The sequence below is a fragment of the Lepisosteus platostomus genome, chromosome 2 (assembly GCF_059453375.1).
Source record: "Lepisosteus platostomus isolate fLepPlt1 chromosome 2, fLepPlt1.hap1, whole genome shotgun sequence".
NCBI lineage: Eukaryota > Metazoa > Chordata > Actinopteri > Semionotiformes > Lepisosteidae > Lepisosteus > Lepisosteus platostomus.
In genome coordinates, this window is record NC_142612.1 from 64,922,135 (window position 1) to 64,939,054 (window position 16,920).

Genomic DNA, 16,920 nt, shown 5'->3' on the forward strand with positions numbered 1-16,920 from the left:
TTTTTTTTTTATTTGCACTGTCAGTTTCCAGTGTATTTCAGTTGAAGTCTGTGAAAAAAAACTGTATGTAATGCATCTCTTGGACTTTCTTACCCAACCATGGTGAAAAAACTAATACTCCTGCTTCTCTTTTTGTCCTTGCTCAGCCCCTTCTATGGAGAAGACTTTTACTTTGAAATTCCACGACCTTTTCAGTATTTATCCTTCTATGTGTATGCGAAGGGTGTTTTCCAAAGGGATTTATCAGTAGGTAAGTGGCGAACATCATTTTTGCCCAGGCTATGATTAGTCTGCAATAGGTGTTCTTTATAAGTATGGACAGGTAGCAGTTGTTTAGTTTCTGTAGTGAAGAACACAAAATTGAAAGTTATCCTCCTTGATATTTTAGGAATCTTTACTAGATTTAAGTGAGTCCATATTGAGTAGGGATCTTGTCACTAGAGGAATAACCTGTTTTGTTTTTGCTGTGTGTGTGCTTATTGACTTTTGTTTGCAATTGCAGGGAAAGTAGCAATAAGAAAAGATGAACTGAGCAAATACCATGGAAGAGAACACTGGTTTAGTTTACAGCCTGTCGACCCAAACTCTGAAGTTCAGGTAATGCATCAGGTAGCCTGAAACACAGGCTTTCGGGTGATTAGTGACATCAGACCTTACCGAGGCATTTAGTGAAGTAAGAAAAGGACTATTTTAAGACATGCCTTGTTCATATACAGCCAAAACTATATGAACAACCAGTTCATATGGTTCTCAAAAAAACTATTGACTTGATGCAAAAGGTAATCTTTGAAATATGGGGACGTTTATGTGTTACTAAGAAATTCTGTGAACCTCTTTGCTTTTGTGTAGATCTGAACAGTATTAGAGATTTGTTGGTAAACCTAAACAGACTTTTGTTTTGGTACATGAAATTAAAATTAGTGATAGGCCATGACCAAATAAGCTGTGAAAAAGTTTAAAAACTGATCATTTAAAAATCATAAGCTGAACTTGATAATTATATTTTGTGCTCTAAATTTTTATACAGGCAAAATGGCAGATCCTGTATTTCTCAAAGTATTGTATTCTTTATTATATTGTTTAATGTAAATTGTGAGTTCGAAACGAATGTTGAAATGTTTTTGGTAACAAAATCATTACCTTTTGTCCTATGATCATGAAGAGTACTCCACATCCTGTTTTTATTATTTTTTCAGAGCATATCTATTTATGTCTGCCTGCAGGTTTATCTGTGTTTGCACAAGACTGCAAAATTGGTCAAGTACTTTTTGGTTGCAACAACCATATATAATATCAGCTGAAAGCTATTTGCTTAGTTGAAAAGCAAGGGTTTCGCAGTTGGGAGGCTAATGGATGGTGATGGTAATTGTAGCAAAGGACTGTCTGTCCATTGCCCTTTATGAAGGATAATTTTTTTTAGTTTAAAGCCAGAAGCTAAATGAATGTGCAAGTTTGTCTATAGTTATAGTGGTTATAACACTTCACAAATTAGTTTTGGGTCTTAAACCTGAAGCTTACTTAGGTCCCAGTTGCTGCACTCTTAAAACACCTCCGTAACAAGGCTCACTCAGAAAAGCAGTTGTTTTTGGAAAGTCCGTAAAAATGTGGCAGTATTAGATAAACCAAGCTTTAAAATTGTTTTTGCAGAATGTTAAAAATGAATACTTTGTCATACGTGGTCTGAGCAATGTGATGTGTAAACATGAATGGAAATGAAACATTTGTGTGGTCTGGTGATGCCTAAGTTATTGCAGCATTAACATGGCCGTGTTAAGCATTTAGTGCTGTGGTTGCTGGATGTTATCTTCTATTAACTATCCGAACACATGTTATTTTGTGGCAGACTTTTTTTTTAGAAGTTAACTTCCTATACTAAAGCAATGTCCTTCTTGGTTTGAATTGTGAATGCTTCATGAATATTATGGGCTAATAGTATCAGTCACCATACTGACATTTTTTATGTACTATAATGTTAAAAAAGTGTCGACCTGTTGCATTGGGGATGTTTTTTAATAAACGAGCAATAGCTAAAAATATTTTTCTTTTCAGGGGAAGGTTCATCTGGAGATGAAACTGAACGAGCTGATCACTGATAATGGCTCGGTGTGTCAGCAGCTTGTGGTCCGGTAAGTAACTGGTGCGCACTGATAAAAACAGCCCTTAGAATGGGCACAGGCTCACGCTTGTGTCAGATCTAACTCGGTTATGGAAGAGGGTTCTGAGACTTCAGATGCTACACTTTTGGCAGTTTCACTTTTAAGTGTTTGAATCTCCAAGAGGAGTAAATTTATTAAATGCAAATTGTAAATTAGTTTTTTTTAAACATTACCCCACTATAGAATATGTAGCTAATTGTGTTACGTAGTGTCTAAATAAGCAGTTGTGATGTAATTGTTCAAGATACCTTGGAGGGAAGTGTACTTCAAAAAAGTAATGTTTGATGCTGTTTGTTGGACTTGTTTTGCTGTAAATGGACACTTAACCTGAAGTTGCAAGTGTTGTTCACATTGGTTACAGTCATGTACTTACAGCTGTGTCATCTGAAATGGAGCCTCATTTTAATGCAAGATGCTAGTGTTTGATTTTAATAGAAATATTAAGCATAGATGTAGAGTGGAAGCTAATGCACTTTTCAGTGAGCTAGTGAGTCAATTTCGAAGGCTGAAGAAGTTTGTTCTGTGTAATATGATGGCATCAGCAATCCCATTCACCCCAGATGGGGTCACAGGGCTTTTCAGAATCCCCTGGAAACCCTGTTGGCACATTCTGCCGTTTGATGTTGAGTGGCTGTAGAGCAGAGGGCATGACTGTTCTTCTGGGTCCCTGGGGACAAGGCTTCTCTTGGATGTTTTAAGGATTTCTGGATAGTTTGTGGGCTTTTCAGTGGGAAGGGAATGACATCCAAGCACCTCTCAGATTAACAGGCATTTTCCAGAATGGGCTTTATATTCTCATTCTCTTTTCTCATTAGTCTTTTGCTTTAAACTAAATGTGGACTTTTTACTTTTCGTGTAAATGACGTTCCAAGTGTCCTCCAGTGAATGCCCGTGAATGAACCCATCCGTCCTGTTTTTGCTGAAAGATGGATAAAAGTTTACTTTTGCTGTAGCTTATTTACCTTCCATACCTTTAGAATAAAATAAAGATGTGGTGTTTCTATGATCTTTTTACATTGGATTTGTCACTCTTACAATCCAGTTGCTGCATGTTTATTTTCAAAATCTTGAAATTTGCATGAAAGACGTACAGTATACTAAAAGGACTCACCTTGAATAGCAGAATGCTCTTGAAGAAATTCTGAACTTAGTACTGTAGTTCTCCTTTTGGACATAAAATACCTGATAACGAAAAAGACTTCTCAATTACTGCTCCTTTTGTCTCAGGTGAGGCATTTTGTGATAGTTGATGTCAGAATTAAGGGTTGAACAAATGTTTCATCACAGTTCTAAAGAATCCTTCATTTAAACTAAAAGCCCATCATTACAGATCAAACTAATTGCAAAGGCAGTAAGATTTTAACGTTTTATCCGACATGCACTTATTTTATGAATCGGAATCTCTTTTCTTTTTTTAGTGGAGGATCTGTTGTTTCCTTTTTCATTCACATTCAGCTTTTAGCTTAGCTCAAGAGGAAATGATGCCATCCACACTTCAGATGAGCACAGCAGGAAGACGATGCACAGACCGCAGTGGTTTTGGTTGAGCGTCATTCTGATAACTTAGCAGTCTCTAGACCTATTGCCCTATATTGACAGCTTTATTAGGGGTGCAGTATCATCTAAATGCACTTGTTACCATGCCATACTCAATTCTACGTATTTGTCTTCTAAATAACTCTGGCTATATTGGCTTGGACGTCAGTGCAGTGATGCATGCTTTGTAAACTTCCTGTTTGTATTAACTTCTCTTTTGTAACTTCTTCAATTTTTTAGATTCTCTGTTAATATGCTTTCAAAAAAGTGATTTACTTTCAAGACAAGGCGATCCTGAATAAGAACCCGACAATAAACAAGGGGTTATTTCAAGTACTAAAATATAGGGGACTTCTTGGAATGTAGAGTTTTGTTTTGTAATTTGCTGTCGTGTTAAATGGCTTTGATTGACTGCAGTTTGGCCCTACCATAATAATCGTTAAGGGTAAATTTAGTTGACGCGTGCAACCTTATGTCATTCTCGTGGCTGCAGGCGAGATAAATATCGGCCTGAGAGGATCATCATTTTAGCTGAATGTTTTTGGCTGTCATTTTTTACTACCTGGCCAACATTGTTCGCAGAAATATAATATATGCCATCTTAACCTGAAATGAGTTAAATCTTATGTAGATTTGTAATAAGAGTGTGGAGATATTTGCTGTGATTGTACTACAGTGAAACCTTTATACACAGCTAATAATGGCTCTTCACAAACTAGAATTTTAATGTCTCTAAAGTGGTGTGGTTTTGTTTTCACTTGAAAGATTATATATAAACTATATGAAGTTTAGCTTTTTTATTATTTATTCATTAACATTTGGAATAACAAGGACAGTACCACGGAATACTGGGATTTCTAATTTGAGTTTCTGTCTACTTTTGTTCCAGAGTAATTGAGTGCCAGGGATTGCCTCTTATTAGTGGGCAGTGCTGTGATCCCTACGCAACTGTTTCTCTTATTGGACCTGCAAGGTAAGATCAAAGTCAGTGCTATGCTTGGAGCCCAGTTTTAAAAAACCTATTATTTCATTTTTTATTTATTTTTTTATTATTTTCATTTTTCTTAGGCCCTTATTTTGAAAATTAGTCCAGTTATTGGAAAAACTAGTACAATGTACATAGGCTTCATAAAATCTAAAGTATAGTAGTGAGCAGTAATGGCCCATAATACTTCTTTAATGTTATCACCTTAAGATCGGTTTCTTAAAACTGGCACCTCCTCGTGCACTTTCTCTGGCTGTTTTTGTACTGTTTCACCTATAAATTTGTCTTCACTCATTGTCAGGTCAGACCAGAAGAAAACCAAGGTGAAGAAGAAAACTAGTAATCCACAGTTTGAGGAAACATTTTATTTTGAGGTATGGATGGCAGACATAAGCCTGATGTCTATGCAGAAAGTGAATCCGCATTCACATTTGTGTTATTGTGTTTTTATTAAAGTTCTTTAACATAAACCATGACCAGGGACCATTAATCCAGAGAATGTGACCTTCAGCCTAAGAGGGCTTTAGTTTTGCATAAACAGCTATCAGCTGTTTAGCTGATAGCTACTGTGTTTTTTAGACCTAAGGACTGGATTAAATCCAAATCCTTTGACCCATCTGTAAATTACCAACCTAGTTCTTTCCTTTAGGCAAATGCATGAAAGCCCCTGATAAGAAACTCATGTCCTCCAAGAACTGGGTTTGGAATTTTATTTTGGCAGGTGTCTAGAATTTTTCCTATGTTAGAGGTTCATACTATGGTTTAATTGTTTCAAGATCTTCAAAACTGAAGTTCTGAAATACTCACCTGTGGCAAGGTGATTAAAATCCAGAACAGGATAGTTAGAGCTAAGAAATGTTGATTGGATCCATGTTCTATCCTTATTTGGTTTGGGGGAAAAAAAAGTTGCCCTTTTCTTGCAGGTTACTAGATCCAGCAGCTACACAAAAAAATCACAGTTTCAGGTGGAGGAAGAAGACATTGAGAAGTTGGAAATTAAGTAAGTTGACGTTGAGAATGCATCATGTACATATTGTTAATGCTTAAATTTGTAGGGACATGAAGTTAGTAGTTTTTAATCATTATCTTCACTTACAATTGACTAATGTTCAGACTGAAAAAATACAAGCTATTCTTTGGATAAGTGTAGTATAATTTTAATTTGCTATCTGAATACCCATTCTGCACACAGAAGTAAGGCAGAGAACACATTAAAAAAAGTACAAAATCAAAAGTAAAACCAACTTTTATAATACGTTTTATAGTTGGTAGAACCTGAACATTCCAACCTTTTGTAAACTGGTCCATTTCTATAGTTTTTTTTTCCCCAAATTTCAGTGTTTTCATTAACATTTCTGAGGAGCCTTCAGTAAGCATTGCATGTTTGATTCATGTAATACATTTTAAAAAATGAAATATTTTACTGCTGCCAAGCAAGACTGCTGGCGCTTCAGAAAATGAGTGCACATAGGCTTCTTTTTTGTAGTTCATTGCATGTCCCAGTGGAACTCGTACTAATTGTTGCATTCTTCTTAACTGTTTCACATTGCATACTGATATTACAGTGAGGTAAGATGTAGGGTGTAACATGGGAGGTAAAGATTGCATGCAAGTATTCATTTTAATCTTTCCATTCTGGACATTTGTGGATTTTCGTTTCATATTTTAGGTATACTGTCCTAAAATGGTAATGTCTTTTTTTGTTTCGAAAAAGAGGTTCTGTGCATGTATGTTTGCAGTATGCCGTGATGTTTGCCAATGTGCTCTCATGCAGAATTCAGATGCCACTGTGTGTGTTTTACTAACAATGCAATGCGTTTTCAGAAAGATGCGTACACGATACATTATGCTGTTTTTTTTCCTGTAAGCCCTGTGGCCATGGCTTACTTTTTACAGTGTGATGGGCAGCAAAATTGTGTGGGCAGAAATGGTTTTGTGAAAAACATAACCCTCTTTATGTTCCTGTTCAGTAGATAAGAATGTGGTACGGGTTTTGTGGAATATAGGCAGTTTGTATTCTTATCATTGGATCCCATCCTTCAGGCAGCACAGCAGTATTTTTTTGCTGTTATGTAGAATATAAGCTGGAGAAAAAACGAATATATGTTCGCCAAATGTTGGTTTTCTAGTTTACAGTTAATGGTATTTCCAGCCTTTAACAAAACTTTGCACTGGTGTGCATGAGTGAAAATGCAATAACTATGTTGTATTGTGTTCAGGTTCCCAGAAATCTCAGGTAATCAGGAAAAAAAGAAAATGAAAAGAAAAACACATTTATTCATCAAAACCCCAAAGATGTTCCATTATGTAACTTTTTTTCAAAATGAGCAAGGTTTCACACCCACATATTCTGTGAAGAGAGCGCAAACAAATGTTGACCATTGCAGATTCAGCTCTTTGTTTAAAATAGGATGTAGTATCTTTGTGGACAAGGCACTTACCTGCAAATGCAAGGATAAAAGCTTTTTGAACTGAGTGGGAATGTGCGTGGGTGTGTTGTGAAGTGTTTATTTTTTAGATATATTTCATCCTGTGTATGTGATTAACATATTTGGTCTGCAAAAGCTTATTCTAAAGATCTTTTTTTAAATAGCTTTTTTTTATTTTAGCCTGGGCTGTTTTCATGTACGTGTCCGTTAAAGTTTCATTTCTGTTCATGTTGGGGTTATTTCTAGAGTTGATCTGTGGAACAATGGGAATCTGGTACAAGATGTTTTCCTGGGAGAGACGAGGGTTTCTGTGAAGATTTTAAGAAACGATTCTTCACACCGGGCTTGGTAAGAGGGGGAAAAACATTTTTTGTCCATCTAATTTACATCTATGTCCTATTATTTAGGTAGAAAAAATATTGTCCAAATTATTTTGTTTGCTCCATTATTTTTAAGGTTATTAGGTTGCCAGTTCAAAAACAGCCAGTGTCTCAATTTTGGTATACGTGTTGAATAAAGGGAAGTTGTGGTGTCCAAGGGGCCAAGGTAGTGTCCCAAACCTGAGGAACTGACGTGTAAATTAGTTCCAGTTGCCAGGGCTCCTAAGGCCAAATCAAATATTAGTATTTTGTATCTCTGAATCAGTCAATACCAAATCTATAAAGAGAGATCACATATAAGATACAGTATATTGATTGAGAGAGGTTTTAGGATGCTATGGTTTAGAATTGGGGTAATGGCTGGAATAATGCAATTTTATTTGAGCTCTTATCAAATACAGTCACAAAACACAACAGAAGGAAGATTTAGGGGTGAAAAGCACTGCAGATCGACTTGGTGAAACCAAGATGTAAACTGAGCATTAAAAGCCTGAGTGAAAAGCTAGGTATTTTAGACATTTTCCAGACTTGCTTGCTGACAGAGTCCCCGACAGATTTGGCCAATGTTATCCTCAGTTCAAGAACTTTGTGTGAAGTCTGGTCTCAGGCAGAGTAATAAGGCCTGAATTGGCAGATGTCTGATTAAGAACCCGGCTATAATCATGCAGTAAGTTCTTACAATAACTAGAAGCTCAACCATTTGATCCTTTATACAACAGCAGGAGAACCTTGAAGTCTGCTCTAAATGTCAATAAGAGCCAGTGCAGTTCACAGATGACGGGAGTTATGTGCTGATGTAATTATATTAATTGCTCACACTTATATAGCGCTTTTCTGGACACTCCACTCAAAGCGCTTTACTCAAAGGATCCCCTCCACCACCACCAATGTGCAGCATCCACTTGAATGATACGACGGCAGCCATAGTGCGCCAGAACACTCACCACACATCAGCTATCAGTGGGGAGGAGAGCAGAGTAATGAAGCCAATTCATAGATGGGGATTATTAGGAGGCCATGATTGGTAAGGGACAATGGGATATTTGGCCAGGACACCGAGGTTACATCCCTACTCTTTTCGAGAAACCCCCTGGGATTTTGAATGACCACAGAGAGTCAGGACCTCGGTTTTACGTCTCATCTGAAGGATGGCGCCTGTTTACAGTATAGTGTCCCCGTCACTATACTGGGGCAGTAGAACCCACATGGTCTGCAGGGTGAGCGCCCCCTGCTGGCCCCTCTAACACCTCTTCCAGCAGCAACCTTAGTTTTTCGAAGGAGGTCTCTCATCCAGGTACTGACCAGGCTCACACCTGCTTAGCTTCAGTGGGTTGCTAGATGTGAGTTGCAGGGTGATATGGCTGCTGGCTATAGTAACAGGGTTGGTACCCACCTGTTTCCTGTTGTATCATCTTGTACTCTGCTGGTACCAGTGACCTAAACCTTGTTTTGGTTAACAACAGTGTTCTCTTATATCAAGCCATGGTCATCAATGAGCATGTTTTGGAAATTCTGAAGAGAGCCCGTCACGTCATTCTTGAGATCCTGCAAAAGCTATGGGATATTCTAAGTACAAAAAGAACAGCATGGGTGGAACAATTCAGTATTGCATCATGTACACAATTAGATTATCCATGGTGTAGCCTAAAAAAAAACACGAGACAATATTGCAGTATGCATCCATTTTTTACAGTTATCCATGTTATTTGGGTATAAGTAAAGGCAAATAATAAAAACTAGTATGTGCTATCATACTGTCTTGTTGCAGATGTGCACGGCACTGATCATGCCTGTGCAGTCACACAGGAAGTGACTAAAAAGTCTTCACGAATTTTCACAATCTTTTGTTTTGATATTGTAGCTCAGATTATTAATCGTCATCTGCCAGTTTTGTTATTTTTAATTTTCTACCTGCTAGTTGAATAGATTACTAATTTAAAAGCTTTTTAATCAAAGGAGTAACTGTTGAACCAGCCCACTAAGGACATCAAGAAGAGTTTAAAAATATTAATACAGTTCCCTGTAACACATGCACAGCTTTAAGCTCGGAATGATCTAAAAGAATGTAAACAGAAGCACTACTTACAGATGGGGTCAGGTTAAAACTGCTGACTGATTTTGAAATTTGATAAGTCTTGTCTGATTTTTAGGCTGCGTTACAAAGACCTTAACCGCTTTACAGCGTAATTTGGTTGCAAGCTTCTTACATTATCAGTAAATCAAGTATGAAGTGTTGTCATTCTGACGTCAATACCCCCCCGTGTCCGTGCATTGTGAATAGTTCGAACATGTCGGGAAAGCCATAAAGAAAGTTTAAAAACTATTTATAAATTCCACTCCGCTTTTATGGTGAGCATCTATATAGATGGTGCTTAGATCTACAAAGCGAAACAAATTGATGTGCATAATTCCCGTTTTATTTTAATGACGTATGCATTTAATCAAACGTCTAACACAAGTGAAAACTGTAATGTCTGTTTTCAATGGACACTTTATTTAAAGAATAGTTCAGTCTACCCAGTATTGTTATAGGTTATATCTGGCAGATCAAGTGATGCTTATCTTGAATGTTTTGCATAGAGATCATATGATTAACGTGTAGGTGGGTAATTGCTTGCTGCCAGTGCATACAGCTTTAACTGCTCTGCTACAATGCAAAGAACATGAGTGAGAAATACATTTTTGCTGAAAGACTGGTCACAAGCCTAAAAACACACTTTTTTGGCCCCCTTTCACATGATGACGGCATACAATTGAAACTTCTGAGTTATTAAAGAATTAATAAACTATTCACTTTACTGTATATGAACACATAATGATAACTATATAATGGCTTGAGAAATTGAAAGGAGACATTCTTTCTGCAGTTGCTTTGGTTGCTTTACACTGTGCATCTAATAACTTTAAGTCCTTATCTTTTTATTTTGTAGGTATTTGTTACAGCCAAAGGACAATGGCAACAAAACCTCAAAAGTAGATGACCTTGGTTCTTTGAGATTAAATATAACGTACACAGAAGACAATGTCCTGCCTTCCAAGTACTACACTCCCCTGAGGGACCTGCTGCTCAAATCACCAGATGTTAAGGTATATTTCACCTATTAGTACTTACCATTAAGCATGAACTTTTAGTGGGAAATACAATTAGTTTTGTACTGCAGATGTCATTAACATTGTGCCTTTGTGAAGTTCAGCCTAAAGCTAAATTCAAAGGCCTCACGAGTGGCTCAAACAGTAATGGCACTTGTTTATAGGGCAGATTCAGTTCTATTGTCATTCAGGTGTGGGCAGTGTTCATTGTCTGGTTGTGAGCAGGATTCCCCATGTGGTGTCATGCAATTGACAAGATGCCGGGATGGGAATGCAAAGTGACCGACGCCAAAAAAGTGACTTTTTTTTCCCCTCTGTTTCATGTGACAAAGGCTAAAAACTCTGTGGTTTGTCTAGGCACTGGTGAGCAAATCCTTGCTCGAAATAAATTGTAAGCCTGTATTACACCTACAAGAACTCAAAAGATTGCCGAGGCTATAGTGAGAAATCGAGATGTAAATTGTGTACTTCTATGTGACCTCTCATAAATAAGTGGCTTCACATTTTGCCTTTATACATTTAATCTACGTGTGGTTATGCTTATGTGTCCTGTGGGTGAAGGAGGCAGTATGTTATCACTCTACCCTTTCCTCCAGCTGTGGCTTTTCCAATAAACCATGGATAATATGAGCTATGAGCCATTTCTTTTTTTTAGTAGGCAGACTTCCTAAACGCGCAGGTGAGCCTAATGGCAGATCCATCGCCATCACCAGAGCTTCACGGTTTTTAGTGTAAGACATTGTGCATTGGCAGGAATAACAGACCTGGGTCCTCATCCCTCATCTGCTGTTTGTTGTAGCATATCTCTGCCTCTGCTGCTCACATCCTGGGTGACATCTGCCGAGAGAGATACGAGGCCGTGTTGCCTGTTGTGCGGCTGCTGTTGCATCACAACAGGCTTGTTCCCTTTGTCACTGCCATAGCTGCGTTGGAGCTTGAGCAAACGCAGTAAGTGACTTGCGTTTTTGCACCGTTGGAACCATACGTTTTGAGAGGGGCAGCTCTGGCGGCTCTTGTTGATTTTTTTTTATTATTGCTCTTATTCCCATAAAACTGTTTTGAGATCTTTGTTTTTTAAGGAGAAATGTTATTTTGCAAAAGGAATTAAAAGACTTCCTAGTGGTCCAAGCACTTGGGGGGGGGCAGACTGAGCTCTACAGTCCAGGAGTCACCAGTCCAAGCCTGTGTCCTGTCACTGGTCACCTTCACCTTAGTTGAGCACCACGGAAACAGAGTTAATATTAGGTGGCAAAAGTAGCTCTGCAGCCTTGTGGTGACATGGGGGAGAAGAGTGCCACTTGTACAGTCAGCACAAAGCCTCCTGCTAGGCTCTGGGAAGTTCAGCACTTGTAAAACCAAGAGATTGTGTCCAGGCATCTTAATCTCACCTGGATGGCTACAGAGATCTGAATCTTTAAAAGGCGATTCCAGATTCGGTGGGCACACATTATAAAAAAAAAAAAAAACACTAAAAATCTGTGGTGCCGTTATTGTAAAAAAAACTAAACTTTTTTCTCTTCCTCCAACTCTTGTGACTTTCTAGGGAGGCCAATACAATTTTTCGAGGAAACTCCTTGGCGACTCGATGCATCGATGACATGATGAAAATTGTTGGGAAGCGCTACCTGACAGTCACCCTGAAGCCTGTTTTAGATGAGGTACTGCTTTAGAAGGTGTAGACTGTCTACAGTTTTTCTTCATGGTATTCATATGTGTGAATTTTCTTGTAAGATTTAAACAGCCTTCCGTTTTGCTTTCATTTTGCAGAAAAAATTGTCATTCACAAAGAAGTTTGCTCTACAGATTGTAATCAGATTAGTTTTGCTTTTTTTTTCAGATTTGTGAATCCAGTAAGTCGTGTGAAATTGATCCCATAAAGCTCAAAGAAGGTGACAATGTAGAAGTGAACAAGGTAAAAAAAAAAATTAAGAAACCCACCTCATACTTTCAGTAAAAAAGCTCCAGTGTTTACTGCCCCCAAGTGTCCTTTACCTTTTCAACAGTGGCCACACATCACATTGGTAGTTTTCTTTTAGGCAGTGGTGTACGTTTTCACAGGTGATAATAAGTATAGTTGCATAGATGCATTGTGTTTGTGTTGATGCATGGGTAAAAGTGTGACAAGCCTTGAGCCATATAAAAGAGTTTTAGGGTTTTAAATGCTTAGCCTCAAAATGACAAGCAGTGGTCGTTAACCACAATCTAAAGCCTTTCACTTGTTAAGGCTTGGCAGTGGTGCTGTCAGTGCTGACTGGGATCACAGCAGAGATCAGCTGGTCATAGTAGGCGCCTGCGGAGGACGTCATGTCGCAAGAGACTAGTGAACTATTTCTACACCTTGGGTTTCATATCCCCTAAGCCTGAGCTTTGAAGCAATCAACACCTAAATGTTTACAATTCCATTTTACTTTGTGAATGGGTGTGCTGTTGTGACTTAACTTGCTATTCAGTTCAGTCTTAGCTGGTAGGATAAGTCCCCTGTATACAGGCTACTACAAAAACAAGTGACAAGTATGCTTGGTGACAACTTGCAAACGCTGATATGTGATAAAGAATTATGTTCATGGCTAAACATAAATTTATATAGATAACCAGCTTTTGCTGATGTAACCCCCAACTCAAAAGTGCTTAAATAACAGAATACAGTGTAGGTATTCATTTTTTACCATTTGCATTTAAGGAATGTATAGGGTTATCTATATATTCTGTATCTAAAATTAATTCAATAAAAAAAACTGTATTAAAGAATGGTGCAATCAAGGTAATGAGCTGTTCTTGGGTTTTATTAGATGATTTCAATACATGCATTGCAGTGGATATTTATAACTTCACTCTCCACATGTGTTGAACACTAGATGGTTAGTGGATTTTCACAAGAGAAGTGAAGAGCTGGTCGGTCACATCTCTTCTTTTCAGTGCGTGTTATTCAGTAAGCCCTAAAAATACATCCTTTATGAAATGACTTCCAGTGCTTGTTGTCAAAGTTCAGTGATAACATTTAGAGCCTTTTAAAGGTATTTTTAGCACCTATTTAAGTGGGTGTTAAGCTTTTAAGTGGAGAAAATCCTTTATATTCAGTAAGGCTTTGGGTGCATGCTTATTCATTCTTGTATCTCAGGTTGGCACAAGTACTCAAAAAAAACAGGAAATTGTTATGAAGTGTCAAACACTTGACCGTATGAATGTTTGACTGTTTTCATTTCAGGAGAACCTGCACCTGTATGTGCAGAAGGTGTTTAACTCTATCATCCAGTCCAGTATGAGCTGTCCCACCGTCATGTGCGATGTGTTTAATTCCTTACGGCAGCTGGCTACTAAGCGGTTTCCTGGTGAGGATCTATGTGTTTGTGTGCATTAAATCAGATTTCATATTTTTGTGGCAGCCAATTGCAATACTAATATAAGAACAGCTTGGCTGGATTGTTATTGTCCGATTATCTAAATGTGTGCTTCCACATTCATAAAAGGAACCACTATGCTTGACAGCATAGAATCCAACCTGAGCCAGCCAGTCACATATTCCCAGTGTATGCTTCTACTGGTAAAAGTCATAAGCAGATGGCCCTTCTATTTTCAGAATATTTTTTGCTTTGTTTGTTATTAATCATGGAATCAGTTTCTTCTGTCATTTTGTATGGAGATCTGTGTTCTACTAGTGCATTTCTATTGACACCTTGTAACATGGAGGGGAAAATATGAAGAAACTGGACTGTAATATCATAGATTGTTTACTATATTGGAATGCTGTTTAATAAGCTTCCACTAGGTGGAGGAAATGACATGTTACAAAACTGAGTGCTCTCTTTCTATGTCTGGTAAGGTTTAGATCTCTTTTGTTTAATCTATAAAAACAGAGTTCTTAGAATTTGAAGGCAATGTATTGTGACATCTCCCTTGTAAACACATTGTCTCACATTGCTGTTTAAATGCTGTGTATGAAACAGTGTTGTACCGATTGTTGGCCTTCTCTTCCTCCCAGATGACCCCCATGTACAGTACTCGGCAGTCAGCAGCTTTGTGTTTCTGCGTTTCTTTGCGGTTGCTGTGTTATCTCCGCACAGCTTCCAACTACGAGCTCATCATCCGGTGAGTCAGAGATCTAAAGTTTTCTCTTTTACTTTTTTTTCCCCTCCTATCTGACATTTCAGCCTTGTGGTTAGAGACCTGGATGATGGTGAGGAAAGAAAGTTGTGTGCTTGACTGTCAATAGCGAAGAAAAAAAACCCCAAACAAAACATCTGCAAAATGCACTTAGGCAGCCAAGCGCACAGTCTCTCAGCATGGCGTATGATCAATCAAGTGGTTTCAAAACAAAACCTGTGTGTTGACTCTTTCAGGACGCAGAGACATCACGGACGTTAACGCTTATTTCGAAGACGATCCAGACGTTGGGAAGCTGGGGCAGTTTATCAAAAAACAAACTGGTATGACCTAAGAGTTCTTGCTGGCTTATGTTTGACCTGCCAGTAGTTTTTAATTCAGTGTTGATTCTGTGTTTAAGATAAAAGGGAAGTGAATATTAAATTTCAGGATGAACCCCATGCCCTGTGCATTTCCCTTCTGAACCTGATTCACTCTCATTTGGTCCAGACCTACAACTGTGGTGTTCACGTTAGCGTTTCAACAGCAGCAGCTGCTGGTCCATGTAGTTCATCTTTCTAGATGAGCAGTCCTGTCAGAACCAGATAAAAATATCATCTATTTTCTCATTTCGTTGACCTCTTAAAATAAGTATCTGTGATGATACATTACATGTTATAAAATTAATATTTTCAACATGTGCTATGATGATAAAACTGCGCCATTTTTTTATTTCAGTCTAGTTTTAAAGAATCATATATGTATGATTTCTTCAAATCATTCCAAGAGGAGAAATATATAGAAGAAGTCAAAAAGGTAAAGTATTTCATTTTTGCATATGGAAGCTGGGTGAAGGATCACAGACTGTTGCAAAGGAAATTTAGCTGACTTTCCTTTGTTCATCTAAATGCAAAGTTTGATATCAGAAATTTACTTCCGTTGCAACTAAATGTTTTGTGTAGGTCAATACTTTTCCTTAAAGCAGCCTTGGGAAATGTTTCCTTAGATCCAGCACATGATTATATTACTGAGAATCAAAAGCATTTTTTCAATGTGCATGCATGTGTATAGTATGTTTTATTTTAAATAGTAACTTCAAGACCTCACAGAGCTCATTGCAACATTAGAAGTTTTTAAGAGAAATTATTCAGATTTTTAGATGTTAATGTATTTGTGTCATTTTGACTAATTGATAATTCATAACTGACTCAGTATCTGAGTAACATAATGCTTTACTTTGTTGGGTGACTATCAAGAAAGCATTTACAATGTTTTATCTTAAACTTAACTTTATAATTGAATTTAGATGTGAATTTTGTGTATAAAACACAAAATTCCAATGTGGGGCTGTAATAGGGAATCATGCACTTAATTATTATGTATGCACTTTGAGGGTCATAATGCCAACGCTCACTTCTGCAATATTGGGCAACATGTGCCACCTTCCACTAATGTGAAAAATAACTGAGAGGCCAGTGTTCAACAGTGAACCACAACCTCTCTCCTAATTTAATTTTGTCTCGATTTTGCACAAAAAAAAAATCCTGTTACTGCAGGCTCAAACCTTTCATTTTTAATTCAAAACTTGGGTTTGTTTTCAGTTTTTAGATGAAATTTCTTCAAATGAAAGCAAAGAGTCCAGTAGTGTGGAGGAGTCAGTCATTCTCAAAGAAGGGTAAGTCATTAACTTTCCCTAACACTGCTCATATTCCTTTTTAAACCAGTTACAAGTTACATGTGTCATGGATTACTAGTCAAAAGTAGCTTTGGATTTTTTTAGGCATTGGTGTACCATAGTGTGTATGGTTACTATATAAAGTAACTTTTCAAAAGCAATAACCTTATTCTTATCCAAATTATTAATCTAACAAGGTGATTCCTTAAACAATTTTCCCCAACACTGATCCTTTTTATATCCCACCCCAGAGCTCAAGGCAAGAATATCCAGATCATTTTGAAATAATACAATGGTAACTTTTAGAATATACACTCCTGTCCTGCCCTCTAAGAAAGGTACCAGATACCCTGTATAAAGACTAAGAGAGCACTTATTTAATTTATATCTAAAAGCATTCAATTCTTTGTTGAATAATGTGTGGGGGGGGTTTGCCGTCAGGGATCTTATCGTTTTTGACTTTTTATAAGCGAATTGCCTTGTTTTTTCAACCTTATGGCACTGTTGGTCAGATGTAGTTTTATCTATTGTTGTTGCATTATTGTCGTATACGTTATGTTGTTGAGCTGTTTTTAATGTGCAAGACCAA

At 37.6% G+C, this 16,920-nt stretch overlaps 1 protein-coding gene across 1 annotated transcript in view; it reads left to right on the forward strand.

The window, feature by feature from the left end:
• Nucleotides 1–16,920, forward strand: part of rasa2 (RAS p21 protein activator 2) — a 54,619-nt gene that overhangs the window by 16,309 nt on the left and 21,390 nt on the right. The window contains exons 3-18 of the mRNA XM_088613229.1: nt 147–250; nt 503–597; nt 2,050–2,126; nt 4,582–4,665; nt 4,979–5,051; nt 5,601–5,677; nt 7,353–7,454; nt 10,417–10,573; nt 11,376–11,524; nt 12,120–12,234; nt 12,414–12,488; nt 13,782–13,905; nt 14,556–14,662; nt 14,914–15,000; nt 15,395–15,472; nt 16,258–16,331. Coding sequence (XP_088469355.1) covers nt 147–250; nt 503–597; nt 2,050–2,126; nt 4,582–4,665; nt 4,979–5,051; nt 5,601–5,677; nt 7,353–7,454; nt 10,417–10,573; nt 11,376–11,524; nt 12,120–12,234; nt 12,414–12,488; nt 13,782–13,905; nt 14,556–14,662; nt 14,914–15,000; nt 15,395–15,472; nt 16,258–16,331 — 1,578 coding nt within the window. The remainder of the gene's footprint in view (nt 1–146; nt 251–502; nt 598–2,049; nt 2,127–4,581; nt 4,666–4,978; nt 5,052–5,600; nt 5,678–7,352; nt 7,455–10,416; nt 10,574–11,375; nt 11,525–12,119; nt 12,235–12,413; nt 12,489–13,781; nt 13,906–14,555; nt 14,663–14,913; nt 15,001–15,394; nt 15,473–16,257; nt 16,332–16,920) is intronic.